This window comes from Rhamphochromis longiceps, linkage group LG14, assembly GCF_057381845.1.
Source record: "Rhamphochromis longiceps isolate RC_006_pf linkage group LG14, R_longiceps_female_GT1.1, whole genome shotgun sequence".
Lineage (NCBI taxonomy): Eukaryota > Metazoa > Chordata > Actinopteri > Cichliformes > Cichlidae > Rhamphochromis > Rhamphochromis longiceps.
Genome location: NC_140570.1, coordinates 40,839,848 through 40,861,970, shown reverse-complemented (window position 1 = coordinate 40,861,970; position 22,123 = coordinate 40,839,848). Strand labels below are relative to the sequence as shown.

Here is a 22,123-nt window from a genome sequence, read left to right as displayed (position 1 = left end):
GGCCCACCATATCCAGAATTCATAGCGCGGCCCAGCCAAGTCCAGTTTCCAACGATATCAGCCGCTACTTAGTTTTAATATTACTCTTATTACTCTTTCTGTGTCGCAAAATACATTTTTAAGGTAGTTTCAGGCGAGACAGTAGCTGTGTAAACTTCAAATATCTGCAGATTTATCAGGACATCACATGTTTGCAAAAGTGCTCCGATGTTTTCAGAGACGTCTGTTACCCACCAGCTCGATAGCTGACCGGGCGAGGACAGCGAACTCCCGGCACGTCGTTTTCAGACTTGTGAGTCACTCAGATAACTTAAAACTGTTATTGTTTGGCTTCTTTCAGTGTTTGATTTGTTCCTGAGTGAATCTGTTTGGCTGAGATTAAAGTTCTAGTTTTCACACAGCCGAATAAACGTCAAACAGACTGATTATCATAAGTGTGAGATGGTCGAGAGTTTACTCCGGTGTCCTGTTATATTTAGACAGCGGTGACGCAGATCAGAAGGTTAGACCGTCCAATTTCACAGACGCTCATTTCCGGCCTTCTCGGTCTTCTCGGCCCGGGTCCTCAGGAGGTTGCAGCCCACGCACTGAGACGCAGCTTGTGTGTGTGCAGTTCGTCTCACGGTGAGTTGCAGCTAAAGGTCCAGCTGCTGATTTAACAGGGAGAGGAATGGTAAAATGGTAAATGGTCTGTATTTGTATAGCGCTTTTCTAGTCCCTAAGGACCCCAAAGCGCTTTACACAACCAGCCATCAGGAAGGTGAACGTTAGCTTCGCTCGCTTCAAAGACATTAAGTCCTCTTGTTTTCAATCTGCACATGTCACATTATGTTTCTTCATGTTGTGAAAGCTGCTGCAGGCTAACTGTGATATTTAAAGGCTGCATGAAAGCCCTCTGCAGGTTCGCGCAGGATAAACAGGTTCGCTTGCTGCACAGTGGCCTGGTTTCATGGTCACAGTTAGTTTACACCAAGTGTAGCAGAGACTCACTGACTGAACTCCACCTTCAGCCGTGTAGAAAGACAGCACGAACACGAGCATCACATCAGCTCATTGCAGGGTTCCTGCACCACTTTAACCAGAGCAGGCAACAGAACACTGCGATTTTTAAAAGTTCTCCCTTTGCTCTGTTCGTGTTCCAGATGACTGATCTGAGCCGAGCACGTTCGTTTAGAACTGAAAACGTTTGTTCTAATTGAACAAAAGTTCACTTAGATTTTATTTCTTGCTTTTATCTTTTTCAGAAGGACACGTCTGATATGTTGCTGCTTCTCTTTCTGCTGTTGCACTTCCACATCGCTGAGGAGCTGATGCTGACTACGTGCACGTCCTTCCACATCTATTTTCCCATCATGTTGCGATTTTGTCTGTAAGAGTCAGTTTCATTTTGATGGACCTTCGTCCTGTGCTCTGGCTCGTCACAGGAAGAGCCGACAAATCTGAGATCAATCTGTGATTCTGGGCTCCACACACATTTTCTCCTTCACCGTCTTAGTCTTCATCATCTTCTCTGGAGGATAATGAACAACGCATTATCAGCCGCCGGTTGCCGTGGCAACACATTAACAGCGAACAGCCATTGCTAAGGAGCCGCTGGCACGAACACACACACACGATGGAAAGCGATGACATCACGCTCCCCCCTGTGATGTTTTTGTTTCCACCCTGAGTCACTGTGTGAAGTCACAAACACAACGATTACACTTTAATTTGGAGCCGAGCGCTCACATCACGCCCTCAGCGTGAGCGGGAACGTTAACCGACTCGACCGCCGCCGCCAACGCCTCAGATTTAAGCTTTAAAATGAAATTTCATGAGTCGTCTTGTTGTTTTTGAGCAACATTAATAAGAGAAATCACTTATCTGCTGCGCTAATCTTTAGATATGAAAATTCATTAGAGGGCCGCTCACAGCCTCCTGCAGCCACACAAATATCAGACAAAACAAGTTCATTAATCAGTGCTGGGACATCGGTCACATGTTTCTTTCATGCAGACAATTTTTAGAAAAACCCCAAGAGACACAAAACCTCTCCGACACCCTGACACCATTTGTAAAGCAAAGACCCATCAGAGCACTTGGCTCTCGCTCTGCAGGCCTACTTGTTGTTCCTAGAGTATTTAAAAGTAGAATGGGAGGCAGAGCCTTCAGTTTTCAGGCCCCTCTTCTGTGGAACCAGCTTCCAGTTTGGATTCAGGAGACAGACACTATCTCTACTTTCAAGATTAGGCTTCAAACTTCAGACCGCTGGAGGACTTTTGACGGTCCAGTTCATCAGGACTGCACTGTTGTGGAAATGCAAAATAAACCAAGAGGCACAGACGTCTTTACAGGTCAAACAGCACGACTGCATGTTTCTGACAGACTGTAAGCCTCCAATATTTATAGAGTCGGGAGGACGAGTCAGGCGTACGCTGAATAACAACCCTCAGCTGAAAGATCAGGTCGTTTTCACCTTTTCTCAGCAAAATGGGAGGATTTAAAGGACTGTGGCGTTTCACAGTGATGCATGCTGTGCCAAGCAGAGTATTCTTCCACCAAACACATGTAAAAGAGCCCAAATCCTCCCATCTGTCGTGCTTTCAGAGCAGATGCATCGCAGCTGTTACGCCGTGCAGGTGTTTGGACCTGCAGTGCAAAGACTGGGGCTGTGTGTGTATCAGCTACTGTAGTTCAGTATTTTCTAATCTCACATCACGTTAGTTTTTATTGTTTGTATCGTCGAAACACCACCCGAGTGTTGTTGCTGAGCACGATGTCTCAATGCTCAGTCAGAATGAGGATGAGTTCACTGCACTCAGACGGCCTCCGCACATCTGCAGCGGCTCTGTGATAATGTCACGTCGACACCAAAACATCTGAGGAAGCAGCGTCTGCCTCTCTCACAGTTTGAGAAAGTCAGACATGTTTCTTTATTTTAAACGATCTATCTTCATGTTTAAAGACAGAGCGACGTCTAAAGATGCTGACAGGTTTTTGCAAAGTTCGCAGTGATGGCTGCAGCTCAGGAGGTGGAGCGGGTCCAGTCTGCATGCCAAAGTATCCTCGGGCAAGATACTGAATCTCTCTGATCCATCAGTGTGATGTTAAACAGAAAAAAGGTGAAGGAGTATTGCATATAGTGCATGTGGTGAGAAAGTGCATAAACAGGACGGCTCACAGGAGACTTCTAGAAAACATTTTTTATTAAACAGAATAAAGTTCACAAAATTCACCCAAAGAATCTGCTCTTTTTCTTAAACAGCATGAAAGTATAAACAGCTCTGCCTGAATATGAGAAAGCAGGGGAGCCTCTCTGAGCACAGCGCTGCACAGACAACATCAGCAGGACTATTATGGTATCATATATTATCACATATTTTAAAATATGAATAGTCATTATTATTATCAGTAGTATGACTCAGTAGTGATGTGAACAGCAGCCGTATTTACAGCAGCAGCACCAGCAGGAGGCGCAGCAGTAAGTTATATCTGGTTCATGCAGACGCGGCAGCGGCTGATCCGGTTCCCTGGAAGGGGTCCCGAGTCTCTCCAGAGCTGCGGTCGACTGCACACAGACAGAAATACAAACAGGAAGTAGTCAGTGTAATGATGTTTTTCTGTCAAAGCCCAGCCCTTTGGGGGCGGAGCCATCTCTGGCAATCAGCAGGACCATACTTAAGACCAGCACTGCCGTCAGTTCTTCACCAGATCGCCATGGTGATAACCAGGCCTCGTAACTTCTTGTTTCTTAACCTCATGTCCCACAGCATCTCGTCAAGTCACCACGTGACTCGTTCACAACTCCGCATTCTGGACACGGCGTCCATGGTCAACACTCCGCTTCATTCTGTAACTCGCTCTCCTGGATTTGAACGACTGACCTGTTTCTCCTGCCTGTCACAATCCTCTGGATTACTGGAACTCCACTCACTCACTCGCCACTTGGACGCCCACCCGGCTACCCCACCCTCCCTCCACAGCTTTATGTCTCCACCTAAAGCTACAGATCAATAACCAGGATCTTTCCACTACCGCTTCGCTCTTCTTCTGTTTTCAGCGTTTCCTCGTCAGAGATTCCCCCGCCACGTCTTCACGTCTCGCCATTGGTTATTCTGCATTTTCATTCAAACTTGGGAAATCTTATTACTGCTCTGTGTTGTGTCTGCACTTGGATCCTTCTGACCTTGAAAGTATGAACTGGCTGAAGAAATGGACCCAATTCAGACGGAAATCTCTAAGCAGGCAGTCGTGGTTCGGTCAACATGTCCTGACTTTTTAAGTAATCAGTGTAAAATTTCTATCCACAAACTGTAGTTTCTGTTCTGAAGGCACTCCCGGTCCTAGTCAGCCACGTGCACCTACCTATCCTTCTCCATCCACCGCCACCATAGGGGCTGCTCCGCCTTTTCCCCTGTCAAGCCCATTTTCCACAGTGCTGTCTCCTGGGTGAGTTGGGTTGGTGTGTGGATTTGTTACAGTGCTCGCTTGTTTTCGGCCGATGCTTTGAAACTCCTGTTTTGTTGGACAGCTGAGAGGAAACGCACCGGCATGGGCTGAAGCATACTTTTCCTTTCACCCTGGCCTCTTCCTGAAATTTGAACAAACAACCAGCTCTCCCACTGGTTCCTCTTCAACCTCCCATTCCTGCAACTGTTCTCAATAACCAAAGTTTAACCCTGATCACTCATCAAGTGGAACCAGTCCACTTAGTTTTCTTTGGTAATCGCAGAGACTCTTTCATTCCACACTTCTGCTTCCCCCTGAGACCCCTCTGATCTTCAGCTATCCATGGCTAAAGAAGCACTTATAGGGCAGGGATAGCTCAGTAGGTAAAGTGGTCGCCCCATGATCGGAAGGTCGGCGGTTCGAATCCACTTAACGGCTACCCTGAGGTACCCCTGAGCAAGGTACCGTCCCTACACACTGCTCCCCGGGCACCTGCTTAGTGGGCTGCCCACTGCTTCACTGAGTGAATGGGTCAAATGCAGAGAAAAACAAGTAATTTCCCCATGGGGATCAATAAAGTATCCATTATTATTATTATTATTATAGACCGGCCCAGTGATGAGGTCGCAAGCTGGAGTCTGTTCAGTCTGATCAACTGCCCAAGATTGCCGCTACCGTCCAGCTCACACGAATTTCCCTCACCACCCGACTCACCATCTGTCCTCCATTCCCACTGAGTAACACAACCTTCAAGAAGTTTTCAAGATCAAGCCTCTCGCGTCGCTATGGTTGTGGTGACCTTCTCTCCAGAGCCCCGATACCCTCAAGCCACCTCTCCATTGCCTCCCTTTCCAGCTGAGGGTTACATTGGTGAGTTGTTAGCTGCCGGCATCATCCATCCCTCAAACCAAGTATGTTCTGGTTCCCTTTTCGTTCCCAAGAAAGACAAGACACTATGACCGTGCATTGATTAAAGAGCACTGAATGACATTCAAAAACTAGTAGCGATTACCTCCCATTAACCGTCCACAGGGACACTATTTTCATGAACTCTCTGGAATCCTCATCGCCTCATTTGTATCAGGGAGGCGGATGAATGGAAGCATTTAATATACCATCCGGACACTTTGCGTACTTGGTGATGCCTTTGGGCCTCACCAATGCTCCCGTGGTTTTCCAGAGCCTCATTAATGACATATTGAGGGATTTTTTTTAACATGTTTGTTGGGTGGAAAAGATCAGGATAATATCCTCAAGACACGTCAGATCCACGTTTGAAGTGTCCTACTGGTCTTCTAGAGAGCTGCCAATACATGAAGGCAGAAGAATTAGAGTTTCACTCTCCATCTGTCACCTTCCTGGGTTATAGCTCGGCAGGAGGTAAGGTGAAGACGTACAATCTGTCTGTCCCATGTCTCGAACGCATCTGCAATGTTTTCTCAGATTTGCCAACCTCTGACGCTAATTCATCAGAAACTACAGTCAGATAAACGGACCTCTTGCTCACCTTAGCTTCAACAAAACTCCTTTCACTCAGTCCCCTGAAGCCCAGACAGCCTTCATCACGTTAAAACAACTCTTCACCTCTGCACCTGTCCCGGTTACCTATATATCACCAAGCAGATGATTCAGGTGTCAGGGCCGTGCTCTCTCAGCGAACCGGGCTACGAGGTAAGCTGCAGCCATGGGCCTTTTTCTCCTGTTGTCTAACTACCACGGAACCAAACTGTGATGCAGGAGATTGTGAGTTCCTTGCTGTCAAGTTAGGAACTGATGAAGCAGTCGATATCAGGGGAACTACCCAGCATGACTTCTTTCCCATTGTGATCTGATGTGTTCCTTAAATTCTGAGCCGTGTATATCCCAACAGGCTGTACACACATGAAGGTGTTGCGCAAATACGGTGTATACAAACACACAATATTTCAACTCTTAAAGAAAAATCATGTGGTCCTCAGCAGGTGGAGTTTTGGCAGTGGGCTAGTCTGGAGCATTGAGCTGTGTTAACATGGTGACACAAAGGAAAACAGCAGTGACCTTAGCAAAGGTGTGTCATACCTGAACATGTTGCTGGGGTTCAGAGCAGCCAGCCAATAGCTGTAGGAGTTGGTGTAGAAGTTGCAGGTTCCTCTTTCATGACACTCAATGAAGGGGAGCTTCCTGAAGTGTTCTAGACAGGACCCGGGCGAGGCCAGAGGCTGACCCGACCCCTCCGCCCCTGCTCCTGTTTCCTGGGGAATCAGTCACAACTGGGGTCAAAGGTCAGAGCAATGGTTCATCCACTGCAACGCTGGTTTGGTACTTTTGAGAACTGTTTTTATTTGCTTCTTGTACCTTAAAAAGCTGCAGATATGAAAACATGAGCTCACCATCACAAAGGAGTAACCCGTCCAGAGCGAGACCCAGTTGATGGGACAGGTGGGAATCATACTGGTCTGACTGTGGACGGCGATCACTGTGGAAGCTCTGGCCTCACACACAGAACACCTGCGACACGAGAAGCAGCGCCCCGTGAACACGTGTCGCCCGGTGCGTCACATGTTCACGAGTAGTGTTGGTGAAGTGTGCGGCTGTGTTTTACCGGCTGATGTAGTTGCTCAGTGACTCGTTAGTGACGAAGGGCAGCCCTTCTGCCACCAGTTTATCTGTGGACAACCAGTAGGACAAGTCGTTGTGTGCGGCATACAGACAGTTCTGCCCAGGGCTGCAGATCAGGAAGGGCATGGTGGTAAAGCGCCTCAGACAACTACCTAACGTACCTGCAGAGAGAAGGACGTGTTATTTGATCCCTCTTGGGTCTCCAGTTGTGCTGCAGATTGAAAGTATTCAAACTCTGGATGAGGTCGGCACACCCATCAACTTTAACAGGTTTTTTCCCACAATGTTTCATATGAATGATAGAAAATGTAAGCAGGGTCTTGAATTACCCAGGTCTTGTCCGTGAGCTCGACTGTTGCCGTTGATGAACAGCAGCGAGTAACCCTCGTATATGAGTTTTGTTTCTTCAGGACATTTTGGGATGTCGGTTGTCTGGCTGTGTCGGGTGAACAGGAAGCTGATCTTTTCAGGTGATGCTGACATAGTACCCGGTGTACCCCGAGAACCTTTAAAGCCAACTGGACCTTGTGGGCCTGGACAACCTAAAACACAGAGGCAGTGAGCAGTCTCAGACCCACCACAGCAGTGATCTGCAGCACTTAGTGTAGATACATGGGCAGAGATGTTAGTGCGTTGTATGCGGTGGTAAAGCCACCAAACCTTAAATTAAAATTAGGATTCTGTCCCTCTGGGCACATATGAGTAAAGACTCCTTACAGACAGAGCAGACAGCAATCACAACACATTCACATGTACCTCACCGCTCACTATGTAGGTCCTTCAGGTAGACTGAGAGAAATGTGCCATTACATCACTACGTTTATTTGTTTTGGGTTTGTTTTTTATCCGCTCACCTTCTATAAACGACAGCAACAAGACGCAACATTAATTAACTGTAGGGACCTCTGTTACTGCTGATTACAGCCACACCGCATCCATGTACGTCCTGTACCGGCAGTTTCAAGTTTCTGTTAACCTCGCCTGCTCCTGCCAGAGTTGTTTCCTCAGCAGGTATATCACTGCGTGAGGAAAGTCTATTTGAATCATGAACAGGTTGGAGGCACAGGTGTAGATTTTCCCCATTACATCACATTAACTTAGCCGGCTGATTTTCCGACTGTTCGGGAACATCTGCTGGGAACGCTAAGGGCAGCTAAGCTGTTTTGGCCAGCACAGACTTCCTGTTTGCGGCCAGTGTTGGTCAAGTTACTTGAAAAAAGTAATCAGTAACTAATTACTGATTACTTCCCCAAAAAAGTAATCCCGTTACTTTACTGATTACTTATTTTCAAAAGTAATTAATTACTTAGTTACTTAGTTACTTTTTAAAAACACGATTTACAACCTGAAGAGGTGATAAAGTGATAGATCTTTCAGCCCAATTCTACTTTTTCTGCATAATCCATCATACAAAATGTAATCAAATGGAAAAGTCTCTTTTTAAAACTTGTTTTATTAGTTTTAATCTTTTAACTTTATGCATCAAGCAAACATTTAATTATCTGCAACATTCTCTGACTGGAAGAAATTAGTTTAACATTTAAAGCTATTTTCTGCACATTCCAGCACATAAAATAAAATATTTTGTGTGTTTACACTCAGTCTTTCAAATAGATGCAAGTAAAACACAGCAGAAAATAAATAAAGTCAAAGACTCAGCGGTCCTGTTGCTCTATTTTCACCTGTAAAGCAGGAGTGGGGCAGGCGGAGGTTTACCCTGGTGCAGGTGTGCCGCGGTCAGTGGAAGAATCCGCGAGTTTCTCTGTGAGTTTCCCATTACGTCGTAGCTACTCGGTGCTTGTTTGGAAGTTTAGGGGTTTTTTCACTGTAAAAAGAAGTTTTCTTCCCACGCACAGCGGACACTAATGTTTTTGTCACTTTTTATGGAATCAAACTCAAAGTAAGGTCAGTACTTCCACGCTTTAAACGCTGCACACTCATACTCTCTCTGCACTCGATATGTGATCCATTGTTGATCTGCACACAGCTGTTGTCACGAACGTCGCACTCGCTTACGTCACTGTCATGAGACATTCTCGCAAAAAATCACGGTTTTAGTAACGCAGTAACGCAGCGTTCCTACGGGAAAGTAACAGTAATCTAATTACCGTTTTTGCAATAGTAATCCCTTACTTTACTTGTTACTTGAAAAAAGTAATCGGATTACAGTAACGCGTTACTGCCCATCGCTGTTTGCGGCTAATTCTGAATTTTGACAAAACGCTGTGGAAGGGTAGAGTGGGGTCATGTTAACCATCTACTACATCCACCAAGGTCTTGAAGTTCAAATGAACGATTTGCTCGTCTTATATGTGTGACTTGTAAAACATATACAATGAAGAACTGTGTGAAAGTTCACCGAGTGACACAAACCACAGCTGCGTAACAGGATCAGCGAGTGAAACAACATCAAGAAAGTCCATTCAGTGTAGAAAACATCAGGATTCTTTCCAGTTGAATTATTGCTGAAAAATGTTGTTTTATGCCACAAACTCTTCACACTCACATTCACTCTGCAGCATTTTGAGTATTTCTAGCATTAAACTTGTGTTCAGTGTTAATGTCGGACATTTCTTACCTCTTGTTCCGGGCACTCCTCCATCTCCCTTTTGTCCTTTTATCCCAGGGCCTCCAGTTTGTCCTTTTTTACCCGCGTTCCCACAGTGACCCTTCATACCTGCAGCCACAAACACAACATTGCTTCAGTTCACACTTTCACTGCTCGTACCTGAAGCTTGTGTCCTCTGGATCTCTCAGGACTCTCCAGGATCATGGAACACCCCCACAAGTTTCCCCCAGTTTTATTCCTTTGTTTTTAATTAAGCTAGTGTGACTGACCAGGCCGGGTTTGCAGGCACCAGAAGTTGCAGATCTCCTCCAACTTTTTCCACACTCACCTTTGGGGCCATGATTCCCAGGGGAACCTGGAAATCCTTTTTCCCCACAGGGCCCTGGCTCTCCAGGTGAGCCTTTGTCTCCGGGAAACAACAGTAACTGTCTGGTTGCATTTAGCCCCTTTGTTCCTGCAAGAAGTAACATTCAGTATTACATACAATACATGTGTCACCATGCAGGTGTGTGTTTCTGTGTGTTACCTTTTTGTCCAGGACAGCCCTGAGGTCCTGGTACGCCGCATCCACCCGGCGGGCCTTTGTTCCCATTCATCCCTCAAAACACAAACGAAGAGCAGCTCTATTAATCGCTTCACCTTCAGATATCAATATTAGATCTTTTAATAACATGAATATATAAGAGAGCATTAGCACACAGATAGATAAGGGACAGAGTTTTGGTACAATAAGGTGCGCTTTCTCTTCCCATCACAGCTTCTGTTGACCATTTAACCGAAGCAGACTTTGCTTGCATGAAATAAAAAGGCCTGTTTGCTGAACCTCTTGCTATGACTGTATGTTTCAATCTGAGAAATTAAAGAAATATCAGACGGACTAAACTATCACCGTATGCTGATGATGTCATTTTGTTTATTATAAGATACACAAATCACCTTTAGCTTAACTACATTTAATAAAACTAATGTGGACATATCTCAGGATGTGGGAAATCTCTGATGGACTGAACTTAGGAGGTAACTGGAAACCCCTTTAAAACCAGTGCCGTTGTACTGGGAATCCATCCTACCTGACAAACCATCCTACCCGTCGTGTCTGTGTATGCACACAACACGAAATTCAGTGGCAAACCATCCCACCTTTGTGAATAACAGCTACAAGCATACTTTAACGGGTAAAATGAAGTGGCAAACCGTCCTGGCTTTATGAATATGAGCTACAAGCATACTCTGATGGGCAACGTTAAGTGGCAAACCGTCATACCTACTGAAATTTGTGCTGCAATTACTCTGACAGCAGAAATGTGCATAAACTACTTACGGTAGGACGTTTTGCCAAAGTAGGATGGTTTGTCAGAACACTGTAACCTTCCAAACCCTTCAGTCATTGCATAGAAAGAACCTGACCTAAGTATTTCTGCAATACAGTTGATTGTTGAATTATTCTTGGTGTGGTTGCATATACCACAAGACAGATCCACACACAGCAGACATGAATACAGGATGTAACTGACGAGCCTATAAAAGTAGAGCAGTGATCTTTAAAGTACTTTTCAGTGCAATGAGGAAGAGTCCAGAGGGGAACAGTCAGCGGTGCAGGAGGTTCAATTCATTTTGCAAATGCATGATCCATACACGGAGGTTAAAGTGCATTTAACTTTCAGATTCTAGAATCATAAACTGAATTAACACGATGTTCAGCGCATATTTAAGAGTTGAATAACATCAGTGCCAGATTGGTGTCCATGCACCAACTCTTCTTCCTCATTCTGGTATGCAGATTTGTTGCTGTCAGAGATACGACCTACCACAGTGGTATCATCAGCAAACTGGTGCGCGAGTGTTGTGTGAATTTAAACAACCCACTTCCTACAGAAGGAACTGCAACTTTCTGTTCTTTCTACAGGAAGGGGTTTGTATCATATCTAACAGACTCCAGTTTGTGCATGTAAATGGAGAGTCCTCTTCACACACTGAGGTTAATTATGGAGTTCCACAGGGTTCAGTGCTAGGACCAATTCTGTTTACATTATACATGCTTCCCTTAGGCAGCATCATTAGAAGACATAGCATACAAAAGAATAGAGTTTATTTTGAACATGTAAATATAAGAAGAAGAAAAAGCAGAAAAACTTTGTTAAAGTGAAGATGTCAGGTTGTCAGGAGTATCTCATATCCACAGTGTTTTCTGACAATGTTGCATTTTATTCTGTTGTATTGTGTACACCATCTTATTCTTATTATCTTATCCTGTTCCAGTGTTTTCTTAATTTTTGCTGCTGTAACTTTGCAGTGGCCACTTTCTGCTGTGACACAACAAATTTCCCAAGTGTGGGACTAATAAAGGTTATCTTATCCTACCTGATCTCATCTTATGCTGCCAAGCTGTTCTTGCCCAGATGATAACTGTGGACACTGACTGAAAGTAGACGGAAGGCTAAACATCCAAAAATGAAAAAGTCTAAACAGTTACTTTAATGTGGTGAAAGGGCAGCTGTAAAACCTACAGCTGTGGTTAATGTCACATTCATTCTGGGATATATGTGGAATTATATTTACGTCTTAATAAAAGCACGAGCTAAAAAATAATCAGAGCAAATCATTTATCATAAAAGAAGTTTTGAGATAACTTCTCTGTGCGCACAGCTGCTACGCGTTGAGCATTTACATGCGAGGAATTTAATTGCACCCATGAAATGAAATTATTTGCTAAAATTATTTTTTACTTGCACATTTGTTATGACATAAATATAATTCCATAGATATATGCACACTCTGAGGACATGAAATGAAACAGCATTGTGAAGCTGCAAACAGCAAACGTGGAGTGATTATTATTTCAGTCCTTACCAACAGGTCCTCTGACACCTACATCGCCCTTCCTGCCTCTGGGTCCTTGTGAGCCTGGTGGGCCACATGCACCCTGTAAAACCACAAAAGCAGCTGATGGTTTTTAATACTGTCATATTAACACTCCTTACTCTGTTTGATATAGACAAGTTGAATTTGAATTCTTTGTAGTGCAGTGCTAGAAAACCCCACATGGGGGCAGTCTCTGCTTGGTAACAGTCAGCCTCAGCGAGCTGTTAAAGATGGGGTGGACTGAGAACACTTCAAACTGCGTTTCCATTTGTCGTGGGCGTGTCCCTGACTTCTGATTTGTTGATTAAATGTAAATTTAGGGTAATAAACTATTCAAAAAACAAGCATGTGGTATGCTAGCTAGCTAACTCCTCATTTATAACAGGCATTAGCATGGGTCCCCCTGAAGAAAGGGCTATACTAAAAACATCTGACCTATGACCATGAAGCGCTGCATAATAAGATTGTATGTTATTACTAGGGGTGCAACGATACACAAAATTCACGGTTCGTTTCGATACTTTGGTGTCACGGTTCGATATTTTTTCGATACAAAAAAAATGTTCATGCCTTTTTAATTTGTCATTTATTAAAATTATAAATATATATTTTAAATCAAAAGTACAGTTTTTAAATTTAATGTTGCTGAAACAACAAAGTAATAAAAAAATAAATCTATCTGATTGAGGAATCCCTCATCTTTGGAAAAGAGAGTTTATTACAGAGAAATGTCTCTTTCCAAAATAAAAGCTCTACTATACGCTTCTTCTGGGCTATATTCTCAGCAGCATATTAAACATATCAGGTCCCCATAAGGAGAATCATGTGCTAACGGCTGTCTAAATGACTCGGCTAAAGTTAGTAGCATGCGTGCTTGTTGTTTTTGTCTGCTTCCACTTGTCTTTGCACTAGGATGATGTCGGAGTAAATGTGCAGTCATATTCGTTGTGTTCCCACTAGTGCTGTCAGCGTTAATCTGAAATGACGTTAACGCCACAACACGGCAAATCTCCGTTAACGAGCTACCGCGGATCGCCCCGTGCGTGGGGCTAGACGGCGTCAACACGTTAACGAGCTAACTGCGCTAACGCACTAGTTCCCACCCATGTAATTGAGCATTGCGTGGCACATCCGGCATAACACCACCTTTGGTCTTCATGTGACATACTGTCGTCACATGAAGACCAAAATAGTTCCAAAGGCCAGATCTGAATGAGGGTGGGGGAGGTTCAGTTTGCCATGTTGCAATGAGCTTAGCTTCTGTCTTGCTAGCTTGCGCTGCGCTCAGTGGATCTGTGCTCGACAGTGCAGCCTAGGCAGAGTAGTCGAACGCAGATTCACTGAGCTCTCAACAAAGACAGCATCGTCAGAAGAAAAGTTGATAAAATAAATTTAAAATTTTGTATTGTCCGAATCGCGTACCGAACCGAAAGCACTGTATCGAACTGTTCAATATCGATACGAGTATTGTTGCACCCCTAGTTATTACCTGTACCCACATGATTGGAACAGAACTGGCTGAAACCTTTGGCCTGGCTATAAGCTTTAAAAACAGCTTTAACACAGATGTTAAACTGTATTCATGCAGCATGTGATTTTGTGAAACTTTACGACGTCATGGTGATGCCAGAGGACATTACATTGAAAAAATGTTAAAAATGTGTCGTACAGCTCTCTCTGTGCACTTTCATATATCACTTGATATGGTTTCTTGAATGTTTTTAAGGTCAATTTGGATCTTGAGTGCTAAAAATGAATGTCAAGGTTAAATGCTGAGTGAACCCAGGTACTCGTGTTTGTGGTGATTATAACGTTTTTACTGATTCTCACAGTTTGTATCACCTGATTTTAGCCCAAATGAAAGCAGCTCGAGCTCCCTTTGGTATCTAGCATCACACAGATTTGGACACTAGACTGCTGACAAACAGATTCTGAACGAACTGCTTCCCGTAATGTTTCTGTGTACTGACCAGCTGGCCTTTTGGACCACTGTCTCCATTGGAACCAGGTTTTCCTGCGATACCTGGTGTTCCTTTACATCCCTTATCCCCTTTGAAACCAGGACCTGGAGGACCAGGAGGGCCCTTACAGCCAGGTGGACCTACAAAAGGACAGAAGATGTTGTTTACACCAAGTTTAGTAATCTGGGAAGTGCAGACATCCTGAAAGTCCTCTGCAAATCTAGCACTTCTGAGTATGTTTGTCTCTCCACACTGTGGGAAACTATAGCTGCATCTAATTAGTCGCACTTGAAGAAAATGCAACTCTCAAACACAGAAAAAAATGCTAAATCCCCCACAGTAGCCTCTAAATCATTTCCCTGACGAGACTTCTAATGTGTCTCATCACCTTTTGGTCCTCGACATCCAGCCGGTCCTATTCCACCCTTGCCTCCTGGAAAGCAGACTCCTTCCGTACCAGGAAGACCGGGAGGGCCAGGTGGTCCAGGAGGTCCGGGGCAGCCTGGATTTCCTGTTGGACCAAATGGCCCAGGAGGTCCAAGGGGACCGGGAGGACCCTTCTCCCCGGTACACCCTGAAGAGACCAGAGGAGACAGCACCGTGTTTTTCTTCTTCTTTAGCTCTGACTGAACACTAAACACAGGATTTGATGACAGGACTCACCAGGTGGACCTTTCTCTCCATCTCGTCCCGGAGGTCCAGGCTTAGATGCTGGGAAAAGAAACAGGTTAGGAAGTAACACCGAAACTGATGCGTTTGATTCTGTGAGAATTAAAGGTATGACTGTTTACTATCTCTGAGGTCTGGTCCCTGGATTCTGGTCTCTGAGTTTTGGGGGTTTTGTTAAAAGTTCATTCCAGGGCCGGTTCTAGACGGGCATATATGAGGGGGCAGATAGAAATGTAAAGGGGGCAAATGGTGGCAACAGAGGAAGGAAAGTGGTGGGGGTGGTTGTGGGGTGCTCTAGGTCATCGGTCCAACCTTTTCTGCACCACGGACGGTTTAATGTCAGACAGTATTTTCATGGACCGGCCTTTAAGGTGTCGCAGATAAACACAACAAAATAAAACGACGAGACAAAAACTGCTGTTTTGTAAAAATACTAATAAACGTGAATTCACTGTGTAACTGTGTAACTTTATTAGCAGCGTCCTCCTGAAATGTGCCAACAACACTAAGAGTAACGTCCTCCTGTCTGCCCTTTAATGCTCTCTGGTTGCTATGGTAATGCATAAATATTTCTTTCAAAATAAGACGCACAACTACAACACGGGAAAAGAACCAGGGAAACCAAGTTAACGATAAAAACCATAAATTTCACACCAAAGCCTCAACTCTTGCGGGCCCGTACCAAACGACTCACGGGCCGTACCGTTCCATGTCCCGCGGGTTGGGCACGCTGCTCTGGATAACTGTTTTTGTCATGTATGCACTTTGTCAGGTCTCCACCCTAAAATCTGACCAACGTAGCTCTTAGTGTCACTGAGGCATGCAAACCCGCCTGACCATGTTAAGGTTTCAATCTGTCAGGGGGCAAACTGAAAAATAAAACAACCATAATTGAAATAAAATCTTCCTCATCAGATTATAAAGACTAAAACATGACATTTACCTTAATTGGATGGCCTATATCAAATATAACAACTGCCAGTATTAACAAAACTATAAAGGGTTGGAATAGTAATAAAGAAATTATTCACCATCTATTTTCCTACAATTCTCAAATTAATTTGTAGAACTTTTTTATTCTTGTTTTTTGATGGGTTTTCTAGTAATGAGTGTGTTTTACTATCCTGTGTTTTGGTTCATCATTTCTATTCATTCCTGTGGATTTGGTTCCTTCTGGGTTTGCTGCTCTCTCATTTGTCTCTGTCTTTGTCCTCTTGTGTTCTCATTGGATAACAGTCTTCTTCCATGTTTATTTTCTTTGTGTTGCTTTCTGTTCATGGTTTCGCTCATGTTTTGCATTCTTTGCTTCAGTGAAAGTGCCGTTTTCTTGAATAACCTGCTGTGCATTTGGGTCTGGCGCCTGTGTGGAGGTGGCAGGGTAAAATTTCCCCTACCTCCCATCGCTCCTTTCTCTCCAGGAGGTCCAGGTATCCCATCCTGTCCCTGATTTCCTCTTGGACCAGATGGGCCAGAAACTCCAGGTGGCCCAGTGTTACCTAAATATGAAGACATAGTGGTCTGTTCTTCGGCTTAAGGCAATAAAAACAGACAGCAAAGTGTATATTGGAACACTGCTGATGTACCTTTGAGGCCAGGGGGACCTGGACAGCCAGGTTTTCCTTTAGGACCATCACAACCTTTTTCACCAGTGGACCCAGGAGGACCTGAAACAAACAGTCAGGGTTTGATGTAGCTTTTAGTAATGTATGCATGTATGCATGTATGCATGTATGCATGTATACATGCATACATACATGCATGCATGCATTTTTAATAGTGTTCTAAAAGACATACATACATACATGCATGGATACATGCATACATACATGTATACGCATTTTTAATAAAGTGTTCTAAAAGACATACATGCATGCATGCATGTATGCATGCATGCATGCATGTATGTATGCATGCATGCATGCATACATACATACATGCATGCATACATACATACATACATACATACATACATACATACATACATACATACATACATGCATACATACATGCATACATACATACATACATACATACATACATACATACATACATACATACATACATACATGCATGCATGCATTTTTAATAAAGTGTTCTAAAAGACATACATGCCTGCATGTATACATGCATACATACATGCATGCATGCATGTATGCATGTATGTATGCATGTCTTTTAGAACACTTTATTTAAAAAGTGACTCAAGAATTTCTATGTGGATCTCTCCATCTCTCCATCCATGAATCACACCTTTGCTACCAGGTAGTCCAGTGGGTCCTATAGGGCCACAGGGGCCACTGACTCCTGGGGGACCGAACAATCCATTGTTTCCTGGTGGTCCCTTACTACCTGGAGGTCCTGGAAATCCTGGACTTCCCTGAAAGGACAGATCATTCACTCTGGCAAGTATTATCCCAATGATAAATACATAAATATGTCAGCTTTGTAGGGGTGGGGTTTTTTTAAACGCTTATAATTTGCTTTTTGTATGGATTTTCCTAAAGAGAATCAGCCAATCAATTCTGTAAAATACTGGATATGAAAACACTGATTGTTTTTTAGCCGCTCATTGTCTCCTCTGTGTGTGTACAGTTTCTAGGCCGCTGAGGTGAAACACAAACAAAACCAAAGTTTATTTTTTATGTTAGTCTTCAGGATTCAAGAGTAAATGACCTGCTTATGTGCTTAACATACAGGCTAACTTGTACATGTTGGAATACCTTAATGACAGAAACAGACTATTAAAAACTTTCACATTAATGATGAAAAGCATAAATTACCACTCTCAGCTGGTTTTGGAGTAATGCCCCAGATTTGTTTTTGAGTTCTATAATTAACGTCTAATTATGGGTCGCGTCTCTAAAAACTATGACCACAATCAGCGTCAAGGGGCAGCCCTGGCATGGCCCGACCCCCACCAGCACTGGGACCGACCGGCTCGTAGCAATGGGCCAGACACGCTGCGATCCTGAAGCAGCGAGCCTAATGAAGCAGTGGCGCGACCAACCTCGTCAGACCTGAACTCTTCCATGGCATAATTTTAATTTCTGTTTGATATTTGGGCTGATTGGGACCTGATGAACGTAAAAACAAAGAATCACCAGATTTTTTTTCCCTAATTTTCCTAAACTTTCTGAGAAAAATTAGCTCCACATCTGAGGACATTTCAAATTTTGATAGAACAGTGGCAGCATAACGTCCTGGTAAGTGGACATCGAGCTCATGCAGAGAAACATGTTTGTTGTGGTCTAATGTTGTGTAATGTCCACATATGTGGACCCGGGTCCCAGGAGGTTAAGGAAGAAATGCAGTGCATGAATAATAAGATGTGTATGATCGTTTCAGTTGAAGACGCCCACTGCAGCGAACCCTGCACTTACCTGGGATAAGAACAACTGCCATCATAAACGGCTTTATGAGGAAAATATTTTATACTATAACCAATATCATATGAACTTCAAATTATATGCACCTTATCTCCTGGATATCCTTTAGATCCTGGTCCAGGTGGACTAGGTTCTCCTTTACACCCTTTAGGTCCATCGTATCCTTGACTTCCAACTGCACCGGGAGGACCACAGCGTCCAGCACAACCTTTCTGACCCTTCAAACCTGGAGAGAGAATATCATGTTTTCCTCTCCTTTCCTAATTAAAACTGAGAAACACTGCAACAGAAAAATAGATGGTTTATGTTTCTTCACTCAGGCAGGGGGACGTTACCCGGTGCCCCTATTTTTCCTTTGTCACCACGGGGTCCACAGCTACCAGGAGGACCTTTGCTTCCATCTCTACCAGGGTCACCAGGAAGTCCTGATAAACACACACAGTTGTTGTTGATAGTCATGCAGAATCAGAAGAATCTTTCTTTGGTGTCTGACACGGCTTCACATTTCAAGACTGCATGACAGGGAGCGACAACATGCCAGCATGAGTGTCATGTTAAAAACCATTTTTGGAACACAGAGTGAGGTGCATATCCTTCACGGGCTCCCACACAGTGTTGGAAGAGAAGATTTAGGCTTAGTGGTTCCAGCAGTCAGTGTTAAAGCTGGTGATGATTGACTGGATGCTCATTTTGGGCAACTCGAGATCACCTTGTTAGGGTCGGGGTTAACCCTAACCTAACCCCTCTCTCTTTCAGATACAAAGGAATTACAGAGAGAATACACTTTGTTTGCAACGCTCACAAACTTCCTAACATGACAGTTCACCTTGAGGCCCACAGTTCCCAGTTCGACCCTTGGTTCCATCTTGGCCTCGTGGCCCGGAGAAGCCCTTGTCTCCTTTATCACCAGTGAGGCCTCTGAGCCCTGACAGTAAGAAAGGAAGAAGTCAGGTCAGTGTAATGAAGGCACATCATCTGACAAATTAAAGAAATCATATACAGCAAATGTGTTAATCAGTGAGCTGTAGCAGTACTCGTGTTAGTGTTTGCAGGTTAGTGTTGTAAACTCAGCTAACCACTCAGAGATCGTAACACCATAAATAACATTTCAACACTAAAGAGTGATGCTCAGTAGAACAGAACAGATTACCTGCTAAACCTTTCTCTCCAGGCTCTCCAACGATCTCAATGTTTGTCTGAAGTCCTTTTGGTCCAGTTTCTCCTTGGTCCCCCCGAGGCCCCGGAGCCCCCTGAGAGCCACAGAACCCATTTGCACCCGTCTGGCCTGAGAGGCAGAGCAACAGAGAAGGGTCAGACAGACAGACAGACAGACTTTTGGTGAAAATAACCGACTCGCCGGTGGCTAAATGAAACCTGTTGGTCCTGGTCGTCCAGGCTCTCCTGGTTTCCCGTCATCCCCTGGAATCCCAGGTGGTCCCGGAGGACCAACGTCCCCTCTGATCCCTAAAAAACAAACATATGTTGATATTGTTATTCAATATTGTTTCATTTGCCCAAACATCTATCTTTACACTATTGTTTCATTTATATTAACAATCAAAAACTTTACTACCAGTCTAAACATGCACAAGGTTCATGGGTTAGAGTTTTTTACCAATGGGACATACTCAAATAAAGACGCTATGAAAACTGAACTGTGAGGCTAAAACGATTCGTTGTAAAGGGAACATCGTCTGCTTTCTGAATCTAACCCTACCCTTCAGCGGGTCACCAGCACTCTGGTATAGGTGGAGATCAAAAATGTAGTTTTAGTCCATCTTTAAACTACTTTTTCCCATCAAACTTTTCACTGACAAAAGACACTAAACTAAACTTGAAACATGCACCATGAATCTGTCAGAAAGTTTGAACTCACCCAGAAACACTCATATCACAGATAGAACCGAGCAACACAGGTTATGCCTCCTCACCTGGGCTTCCTGGCTCCCCATCACTACCTCTCTGACCTTGTGGTCCCATCGCTCCTATAGGTCCTGGTTTTCCAGCATCCCCTTTGGACCCAGATGGCCCCTGAATCCCCAACACTCCTGTGCCAGGCCGCCCAGCATCTCCCTTCAAACCTTTTGGGCCTCGGCACCCTAAAGGACAGGACAGTATCAGAGCAAATCTGTTTCTGTTTGGTGACGTCAACTCTACCCAGACTAGCTGTCAGATGTGATACCTGGAAATCCAGTGAAGCCCGTCGGTCCTGGCTCTCCATCAGGTCCAGGAGGTCCAGGTATACAGATTCCAATAGCACCAATGGGACCAGCTGCACCACACAGACCTCTGTGACCTGAGAAATACTTCACCTCAGTTTAGGTGTAAATGAACTGACTGTATTTCTTTTTTGGAGGTTACCCTACAGCATAATAACTGGCTCTGGACATTCATTTGAGTATTTTCCCGTTTCTTAGAGAACCACAGAGAATCATCTACGGACAGTTCCTCTTGATCTTGCTGTGAAACATAATTTGTTGCTAACCAGTTCGAGTTGGATCACTTCATGGGTTAACTACCTTTGGATCCTGGCAGACCAGCTTGTCCTGGTGGTCCTGGCTCTCCATTTATTCCTTGAGGTCCAGGGTCACCTGGAGGTCCTACAGAGCCATCTTCTCCCTGAAGTCCTGACTGACCGCTTGAGCCTGGAAAACCAAAACCCTTTTCCCCCTGAGACCACAGAGAGCAGCAGGACAGGAAACCAGTAAATGACATTTCTAACCAGTTGGCAAACAAACAATGATTCATATAATCTTCTGATCTTCTTCTGATATATTCACCTTATAAAGAAGTTATTTAATCAGCTCTTAATAAGCGTGAGCTGAATTAGTCTGAACGCCCAACAAACCAACACGCGACAGATAATAGTTCATTACAAACGTCAGAAAACCAGCTTCCTGACACGATGACAGCAGTACTGTTGCTTATTCAAATCACTGGTCTCTGTTCAGAGTCTCCACGCTGACGCCGTCTTCCTTGCTAAACCGTAGCATCAGTTCTGGTGTTGTTACTTCTCCACGGCTGTGCTGACCGCCCTTGACCACCAGAGTGCAAGTGAGATTTAGCTTGTTTTCCCATCAATGGATATAAATCAAAATGATCATTCTTACTGAATTCATATTAAACGTAATCTTCCTTACTGTGTTGGTGTGTGTATATGTAACCCACATAAGACAACGTATGAGTGACACGTCTGCCTTGAATTGAATGTTTGTTTGGGGATTAGCTGCTGACCCATCATCTGTTTATGATTTTTATGTTGGGAACTTTACCCTCTGAGGTCCACGTTACACCCTGCACATAAACATGGGAAGTACCGTCAGGGAAAACATATTTGAACCCCTGCTGATTTTATAAGTTTGTCCAGTGACGAAGAAACGACCCGTCAGACACGGAGAGTTGAGTTGATGCCAAAGAGCTTGAATTTGGTCTCATCTGACCACAATGCTTTCACCCGCCTCCTCTGAATCACTGAGATATTCAGTGGCTTCAAACAGGCCTGTGTGTGCGTTCTCCAGCAGGGCGACCTTGAAGACACTGCAGGATTTCGGTCCTTTCTACCAACTGTTTTCTTCGAGGTGGTTCTGGGCTGGTTCCACAAGCTTCTAATTATCATTGAAACTCCACGTGGTGAGATGTTGCGTGGACCT

General features: G+C 44.2%; 1 protein-coding gene across 1 annotated transcript in view; it reads right to left on the bottom strand.

Moving 5' to 3' along the window:
- Positions 1-3,390: 3,390 nt before the first annotated feature.
- col4a3 (collagen, type IV, alpha 3) overlaps positions 3,391-22,123 on the bottom strand; it is a 40,689-nt gene continuing 21,956 nt past the window's right edge. Inside the window, exons 30-52 of the mRNA XM_085380639.1 lie at positions 20,993-21,143; positions 20,656-20,769; positions 20,405-20,572; positions 19,848-19,937; positions 19,624-19,758; positions 19,300-19,398; positions 18,809-18,898; positions 18,560-18,699; positions 17,338-17,464; positions 16,671-16,751; positions 16,482-16,583; positions 15,082-15,129; positions 14,807-14,992; positions 14,428-14,558; positions 12,446-12,518; positions 10,122-10,193; positions 9,924-10,049; positions 9,605-9,703; positions 7,356-7,568; positions 7,010-7,187; positions 6,798-6,915; positions 6,487-6,659; positions 3,391-3,547 (exon numbers count right to left, since the gene is read on the bottom strand). Of these exons, the coding sequence (XP_085236765.1) occupies positions 3,466-3,547; positions 6,487-6,659; positions 6,798-6,915; positions 7,010-7,187; positions 7,356-7,568; positions 9,605-9,703; positions 9,924-10,049; positions 10,122-10,193; positions 12,446-12,518; positions 14,428-14,558; positions 14,807-14,992; positions 15,082-15,129; positions 16,482-16,583; positions 16,671-16,751; positions 17,338-17,464; positions 18,560-18,699; positions 18,809-18,898; positions 19,300-19,398; positions 19,624-19,758; positions 19,848-19,937; positions 20,405-20,572; positions 20,656-20,769; positions 20,993-21,143 (2,796 nt within the window). The 3' untranslated portion in view covers positions 3,391-3,465. The remainder of the gene's footprint in view (positions 3,548-6,486; positions 6,660-6,797; positions 6,916-7,009; positions 7,188-7,355; positions 7,569-9,604; positions 9,704-9,923; positions 10,050-10,121; positions 10,194-12,445; positions 12,519-14,427; positions 14,559-14,806; positions 14,993-15,081; positions 15,130-16,481; positions 16,584-16,670; positions 16,752-17,337; positions 17,465-18,559; positions 18,700-18,808; positions 18,899-19,299; positions 19,399-19,623; positions 19,759-19,847; positions 19,938-20,404; positions 20,573-20,655; positions 20,770-20,992; positions 21,144-22,123) is intronic.